Consider the following 8,962-nt stretch of genomic DNA (forward strand, 5'->3'; position numbering starts at 1 on the left):
TGAATATACAACAATTATACATCTATTAGTTATTAATTTAATATAAACTAGGCATAACAGGAAAAAATATTTTGTAAACCACCTGAAGAACCCGATCTGAACCCGACCAAAAATATAACCATACTTTTTTGCAGAAGCTACTTAAAAAGGCATTTGTTAAAAATAAATTGACACTTCATCACACATTTTTTTGGTTATAATTTGCCCAACCAACCCTTTAGCGCAATGGTTGGCAATAGAGGGTAACCTAGAGAATCCTCACTTCGATTCTGATTGAAATACAACACAAACTCAAATGTAATAAAAAAAACACAATTTTATCACATTTTACATAGACTTAAATGGCATTCAGAGAAGAAAACTCATGTGAAAACCCTTACGTACATATTTTGAAAGTCAAATCATGAAAATAGATCTTGTTTCAAAAGATGTTATAAGAAAATATTTTCTTTACTTTTACGTTGTTGGCAAACCAAAAAAAACAATTGTTATTTTTACCTCTATCTCTATCGTAGTGCTAGACAAGACACTGACTTTGATTAAAAAAAATATAAATAGAAATAAACTAATCAAATGAATATTATTTCTATTAAATTGCATTATTATTTTTAGAGCACAACTTTCCAAGAGAAATCATATCTCGCCATCGCCTGTTGATGAGTCAAGCAAAATGAATTCAAAGTAACTCTTTGATCTTTTTTTTAATATAGTTAGTTATACGAACAAAAGCGACGACAAAAATTCAAACTTAGTTCCAATTAATTTTTGAGAGCCAAAAATTAAAAACTTTATATCATGAAACATTAATAAAATTTAGGAACATTAATGAAATTTCAGAACCGAAATATAAGCTCAAATTATATAAAAATGATAACGGGAAAATAATACAAATAAATAGGCGTTATATATTGCTGCTAAGCATTCAAAATACCATTTATTTATAGTTCAGTAAGCGATGGGTAATAAGAAAATTGATCTGTTTTGTCCCATTTTATTATTCCTCCGTCTTTGCTGGACCTAAAACTTTATAGTTCTTAGTAATGTTTTAAATTTGGCTCGTTTCAAAGGAGGAGTGGCTGAACTTATCGGCTGAAGCCATTATCACGAAGATCTTTGAATTGATAGTATATTTATATACTATCCATTCATCATATGTTTGAAATTTTAATTTACTACAAATTTACCGAATAACCACAGACTAATAATAATACACTAGGTATAACTAGCCAATAGGTACACTATATGAAAGAGATTTTTAAAGTAAAAAATACTAAGCAACCGCTATGATGCTATTTAATCTTTTCATACCTCTCTCAAGCATCTCCGTACAGCAAAGCGCTTTTACGTTATGTGTAAATATTTTTACTTTGAACTGGCTTATGCTGTTCTCCGTATAGTAAGTAAGTAAGGGGTAAGTAGCAATATATTTCAATTACGTGCACGCCACATCTGCTTTTAACAATTAATCTTTACACGAGCTAATCTATACTAATATTATAAATCTGAAGAGTTTGTTGGTTTTAACTCGCTAATCTCGGGAACTACTGGTCCGATTTGAAAAAAAATTTGGTGTTAGATAGCCCATTTATCGAGGAAGGCTATAGGCTATAGACCGCCAAGCTACTACCAACAGAAGTGAAGCCACGGGGGTGAAACCGCGCGGAGCAGCTAGTGCTACATAAAGTTTAGGATTCATTATCACAAATGTATACTCTCTAAGTTTCCTAGTATTCAAAACAAATATCTGTACGCTTAGCCATTAGAGAAAAGTAATTTTCTCATACAACTACACACTGGAGAGCAATGTAATTGGAATCTACGTTTATGTTTCGGATAAACATTGCGAAGTGTCACATATCCACTTAAAATCATGTTATTTTCGAGTATAGATACGATAAGATATCTATAACAAATACGTGTATCGAAAAAACCCACAATATGCTACAATTGAAAACAAACTGCAGTCACCGGTTTGACTAGATAACAAGTTTGAAAAATCACGAGAGACTTATAAGACTTTCTTTTATTAATATGCCTGTCCATTAGCAGATATTTATAGTTAATATCACTTTTAATTGATTAAAAATTTCTCTACGTATTATTGAAAACACTATTAGGATAAAAATACAGTAAGTACCTAGTGTAAAAAAAACCTAATTATAATTTCTATATATTTTGATATGTGTTACATCTATTATTTAATCATGAATGTAATATGTACTACATCGGTAAAATGTATATAATATAATTGGGATATTACGTTATAATATTTACGGTAGTGTTTGGATTTCACTTGTTCAAATAAAACTGATTTTGTAGAGTAATAATGCGTATAATATAATAAACACTCTGTATATACTTATAATTCATTAATAGAATTAATACAGTATTGATGTAGGTAACCTTAATTACAAGATAATTATTAGATAATCACAAACCACACGTCATCGATACCTTATTTTGTAATTTTCTGTTAAACGTAGAAACAAACATATTTCAGTTGAATTCTCTATACTTAACCAATATTTTTTACAGTTTCTGTTTTTCTGCTTTTTATTTAAATGTTATGTTAAACGATGACATAAATAAGATGATAGATTTTTTGTCGGGGTAAGTAGGTACAGCAACTAAAAAAATATTATAAAAACATTTTATTAAATCAATATAAAATACAATGCATAATATTTAATTAATGTTATTCCAATTACACCTTGGCCTTTAGACAAACGTACGTAACGCCATGGAATAGAAACTGCTAACGCTAATTATTGACATAAGCTCATGACATTTTGGTAATGGTTCGGTCACACTACCAAAGACGACGACGACCACGACCAAAATCCCAATCTTGCCGAAATTTGTTCAAAATCAATATTAAAATCTCCCGTCATTCTAGTACTCGGAAATAAAAAAATTCGAGGTCAATTAATAAAAAAATAGGGTTTTTTTGCGACTTTCGCCGAGATGGTAAGTTTATCATACAATCACCTGAACCAAAATTGTAGAATATCTAATTATCTATAAAAAAGGTTAAATACATTTTTTTCTAGGAGCCACCGTTTCTATGAAAAACCTGTTTGTTTATCCATTGATCTCAATTTTTTTTTCCAAACACCAATACGACAGGAAATTCTTAAATTTCATGTTTAATTGTGTTTTGCACAATTTTATTTAATTGCGACTGGATGAAAATTTTCTTGGTGGTCGTCGTTGTCGTTGGTAGGGTGACCGAATCCTTAGTCAAAACATCATACGCTTATGTCAATTTCTATCGATAGCGTATTCTATTCCTTGGCGTTTTGACGTTCGTCTCGGCGCTCTGCCCCTGTAGTCTCGACACATTAGTCGGTAATTACCGACAACTAATTTATAGACCCGTCTTCAGCAATGAAAATGATGTCGCTTAATACCTCTCCCCAATTTGATGGAAGCATACAATAGATACATATTTGTTTATAATTTTTATTCTTCACAAAACTTTCCGTTATGCGTCAAAATATTTATATAATAATAACAGTGTAGTAATGCATTTTTATCTAAATTAATAACATCATTATTTCAATTCCGTAGATATATGAACAATAAATAAAATATAGATTTCATGGATTTGGAAAATCATTTCTTTGCAACACATTCGAATGTTGTCAAAACAAATTATACTTTGACATTGTCAATCGTTATGATACCGACGTTTTGATCTCGACAAGATCTCGATAACTAAAGCCCTTCTCCCATTACGATAATTCTAGAATAGGTACGATACTCGAGTAGAATACTAGATTTGCTCGCTACCCGATGATCGCATATTATGCGACTGAAAAATGACATCGTTATTGCGCCTCGTTTTTGTGGGCGGACGTTATATAATAATAATAATAATTCATTTATTTATTGTAACAACAGTTAGGTCGTTATGTCGAGAAATCAGCGATTCCAGTGACGAAGAAGCTCTTGCAGTTTTTCTTTTTTATAGAAATAGAAGACGGCAACATAAGAGTAGGAAGTACTGGATTCATCCATATATTGAAATAAAAATAAATTGTAGAGATTTGTAGCCGCACGAGAACTACAACTCATGATGATTAGAAATTTTTATTTTTCTACCGAAGAGATACGCGGGAGACGTGACGCAAAAGCGACCAACACGGTGAGTCGTGCGATGCTAGTCGCGGACGTGTAGGATACCGATAGCGTAGTGTGCGAGCCTACATACAAATGTATGTGATAATGTGAGTTAGTCCGCGGCGACTAGTCTCCGAGACTTGCAGGATACTTGAATCGCCTGTGCGTATTGTAATGGGAGAAGGGCCTTACGGTTTGTGTGGGTTTGTAGATACGGTTGAAAATATCGGAAAAATTATAGATTATTATAATCTATATACATATAATAAATCTGTAGAAGGTTCAATTCTGTACATTGCAAATATTGAAAAAATAAATAGCAGGGGGTGTTACTGGATCGATACCAAACCCAAATATGTGATTAAAAAAATATTTGTCTGTCTTTCTGTCTGTCTGTCTGTATGTGAAGGCATCACATAAAAACTAACGGTTCGATTTCGATGAAATTTGGTATAATTATACCTTATTATCCTGGGCATAAAATAGGATACTTTTTATCCCGGAAAAATACGTAGAAAAAAGAAATCTTAATTTTTCTTAATTTTTCCGCGCGGACGGAATCGCGGGCGGAAGCTAGTTTTATAATAAAAAAGATATTTCACACTTCCGATGCTATATGATTAAACGCAATAATTTTTTCTCTTATTTAATGTTATTGCAATTAAAATAAAATACACAAATAATGTTTTATTTTTAAGATGGTTTCAAAATTTTATTGAAAACTAGCGGTCCGCCCCGGCTTCGCCCGTGGTACATATTCACGTTTTCTTTACATAAGAACCATCCTCGTACTTCAAGGAATATAATAAAAAAAGAATTAAAGAAATAGGTTCAGCTGTTCTAAAGTTATGCGCTTACCAACACATTTTGGGATTCATTTTTATATTATAGATGTTAAGAAGCCTCTTATATTACTTATATTATATAAATATTAGAATAGTTTACTGCTATCTGCATTTATTCAGCCAAAATATTCGATAAATTTCTTTCTGAACTTCTAAGATAATAAAATTATACAGATGAATACAAATAAAATAAAAACGATCCAATTTTATTAGAAAAATTTAATTTAATAGTTTATAATAGCGTAGTTGAAAATTTGGCTCAAAACCATCATCTCTCACCAACATAATTCTAGTAACTTGTACATCTGTAAAATATAAAATTTATAGATAAATATTTATGTTTAATAAAAATTAATATTTATATTTAAGTAAATCAATTGCGTATATTCATCCTTTGCTTATTAACCGTAATAAAATATACCTACAATGATGCACATAATATGATTGTATAATAAGACAAGCTAAAAATACAAGTGATACAAATTATCCGTTCCGTCTTTAGTTTTAGTTCCGTCCGTTTATATGATGTCTTAAAGATTTTTCGAAAGGCTTCGAATTGAGCAAAATTATCTTGTAGAGCTTTTAGAGTCTTTTGATTAGAATGTTATTGCACTTCACAAATAACGAAATATTACTAAACTAAAACTAATAGCTTTAACTATATAAAAACATAACGCAGATTGATATTTTCTTAGGACATTTGTTATCTAATAGATTTATAGGATTTTTAAGAATATAATTAAAAATTAAATCCTCTTGAAAATACAAAATTTATATTTATTTTGATTGATTGATGTCAAATGTCAAAAAAGTAAATATAGAGATTGCCATAGATGGAATTTTGGATTCCATGAATATGTAATAAATAGAACATTAATTAAACGATTGATATAAAAAAATATCGAATTTGATTAAAATTAAATTAACTGCCATGTTTTTTGTGCATAACATGTGCTTTTTTCATATGCAATTGTATTTGTAATAATGCGAAAAATTTATGTAACTAATTTTAATTTACTATATATTCCATAATATCAAGGTAAATTTCTTGGAAAAACAACACTAAATTTTTTAGGTCCATACTATAGATACTGAAAATCGTTAGTTACCGACCGATTTCGGTCGACATCGATGTCGATTAATGTGTCGAGACTACAAGTACTGGTCACAAGCTATCAAAGTTGCTGCAATCGAACTTCCTACATCTTTCAAAATGCAATTTTATTTAGAAAATAGATAACAATAATTCCGTGGAATCACAACAATAATGGGATGTTAGAATTGAATTGATTATCTATAGGTCAGGCGATCGCAAGGACGTGCTTACTCCATCGATGTCCTAAGAATTTTGTAATCACCTGCATTATTAATACCGACATATTTATTGACCTTCTAACTTAGTACTTTAATATCTAATGATATTCAATTTAGCAACTACTTTAATATCTAATGATAATCAATTATTTAGCAAGTCATTATTTTTTTTTTGATTAGTTATTAACCAATTGTTACGTATTTGCGCATTTAATTAGAACATTTCGGGACAAACCTGTTTTGTGATCGGTAGGTACGTTCGTTTAATTAATAGTTAACATTTATTTAAGCAAATAAATTAATCATTTTATGAATTTGAATTATATGAGAATGTGAAATGAAATAATAATTTGCATGTACATATTTTTTAACTGAGCTTAAGATATTATAAAATTTCACTTGGGGAATAGTTGAATGCAAACTTCCGCATTTTGAACTACTTAAAATACAAAATTATTATCACAGTTATTACCTAATACAATCCTTTAATATGTATTTCTAATGTCTTCCATTTATTGATTTAACTCACATTCACACAAAGATATCAGCGCGATACATATTCCATCATGTTTGAGCTAATTAATCGTTCCAAATTATTTTTTATTTTGATAAGATCTACAACTTATATCCCACTTATCACGTATCACCAGACTTTTAATTCTTTAACCAAATTATCTTATAAAATAATCCGGCAAAGGCACCTCCCACCAAGGGGCCCACCCAGTATATCCAGTGTGTGTTCCAGTTGTTCGTCCAAAGGGATGGCCCCAGCGTCCTCGCTGGGTTCATGCTCGCTCCAGTCAGAGGTCCACCCGCCATAGAAAATGCTGCAATCGTAAAACCAAACTTCAACGAATTGGCTTCACTTTTGTCCTCATTTAATGGATCCCAGACTGCACAGTTAATAAAGCCTAACGCTGCTGATAACATTATTTCAACAATGAGTGCTTGGTACGGCTCTTGTCCTATATGAGGTTGCGTCGTGCATATCGCTCCTGGCACTAAATCGATTGGAGAAACTACAATTAATAGACCATATCCTACGATTGCGCCGAGACACTGAGCTATTACGTATCCTATTCCGAGAGCTACAGACATTTTACCCCAAATCACTGCTGTTAAAGTGACTGACGGGTTCATATGTGCCCCAGATATGTGGCCAAAAGCGGTTATGTTGAATAGAACGACCAATCCGAATCCAATCGGCGAATACATGGGAGGTTGTACCTCAAATCCCTTGAGCGGAATGCATGTCATACATCCGAGGAATATCAGCAGGAGAGTGGAGACGAATTCTGACAGGACCGCCTTCCATTGCAACGTCCACCACTTGACCGCAACATTAATAGTAGACGGTTTCAATTTTTCATTTGTAACATCACTTATAACGTTTACTATTTGCGTGCCGCTTAAGTTAGTCATTTTTTTAATTAAATATAACAACACTGTCCACTTCAATTTATAAGCTCCACATAGTCAGGTACGTCGAAAAACGATCGCTCTCGAACGGAGCGCGCGCGTCAGTATCTCTCAGCGCACAAAACATAAATATTGCCGCTCGCATTATTTCAAGGAACGCTTAGGAATTAAATAATAAAGGCAAAGTTCGCTTATCATCTTGCGAAAGTATGAATGACATATATTGGTTTTGAAAATTAATCTCCACAAATACAACGTAATTATTGCACGCAATATAAACCTCGGCACGCAACTCTGGTAATACTAATTTAATATTTCCAGTAACATTTTGATGTATTTAATTAGTTATACCTTTATGATGCTATAAACACGTTATCACGTTTAAAAGGATGATAAAAGTGAAATTAACACTTGTTATGGCTCCCTTATCTGCATTAAAAATTAAGTAGATAACTTATTGTGATCCTAATTAAGTAATTAGTATGGTAGCTACTATAAATTTATTTTATTTGCCGTTTGTAAGGTATTTCGTTTTTTATTACATATTACATAAGTATCATTTTAACCGTATTTCTGTTTAACATTGACCTAGAAGCATGATTGACCTACATATCAGCGAAAAATTAATGAAGTACATATCACATTTATTTTATAAGAATTCTATCAAGCTCAGGGCCATGTCACATATGTACCTACACTAGTCGTCAAAAGGGTATTAGCAACTCGCCGACGGTCCCCGCACACGTCTTGCAAGAAAGGGTCGACAATTCCCGCGAAAAGGTCTACAGGAAATAATTATAATAATATATCATACTTTTATTTGTTATACGTGCGGAAAATGAAAAAACTAGTGATGTAAAACGACCAACACTGCGTAGAAATTTTGAAAACATCCCCTGAATAAGTAATTCAAAAAATTAAAGCAATATTTTATAAATTGGATGTTACTTACAAAACTTACAATTGTTAAACAATTGCTCTCAAAAACAATTGGACCAATTTAATAAAATTGAGTTGAGTCTACATTATAATCTTAAAAGACATATAACATCACCAATTTGTGCGGAACATCAGTCAAAAATTCAAAAAATGTTGCAAATATTGAATATTCTTTAGCTTTTGATGGCATACGAACTCTACTAGTATATAATACAACTACAGTAGTACTAGGTAATGATGACTTAAGACCCATTTCAAAATCCTGGCTGCTTTGTTTCTTTGTACTTTGAATCTTAACAAAAAATTCCTACAATTAAGTGGAT

The 8,962-nt window shown here is 31.4% G+C and overlaps 1 protein-coding gene across 1 annotated transcript; it reads right to left on the reverse strand.

Moving 5' to 3' along the window:
* Positions 1-6,676: 6,676 nt before the first annotated feature.
* Positions 6,677-7,975, reverse strand: LOC123693159 (aquaporin-4-like). Its single transcript, XM_045638129.1, has one exon. It carries the CDS (start codon positions 7,701-7,703, stop codon positions 6,936-6,938), a length of 768 nt encoding a protein of 255 aa, XP_045494085.1. The 5' UTR covers positions 7,704-7,975; the 3' UTR covers positions 6,677-6,935.
* Positions 7,976-8,962: the final 987 nt, after the last annotated feature.

This window comes from Colias croceus, chromosome 7 (assembly GCF_905220415.1).
Source record: "Colias croceus chromosome 7, ilColCroc2.1".
In the NCBI taxonomy this organism is placed as follows: Eukaryota; Metazoa; Arthropoda; class Insecta; order Lepidoptera; family Pieridae; genus Colias; species Colias croceus.

What these genes read in the sequence shown, in the direction of transcription:
- LOC123693159 (XM_045638129.1), bottom strand. Translation starts at nt 7,703, where the DNA reads ATGACTAACTTAAGCGGCACGCAAATAGTAAACGTTATAAGTGATGTT.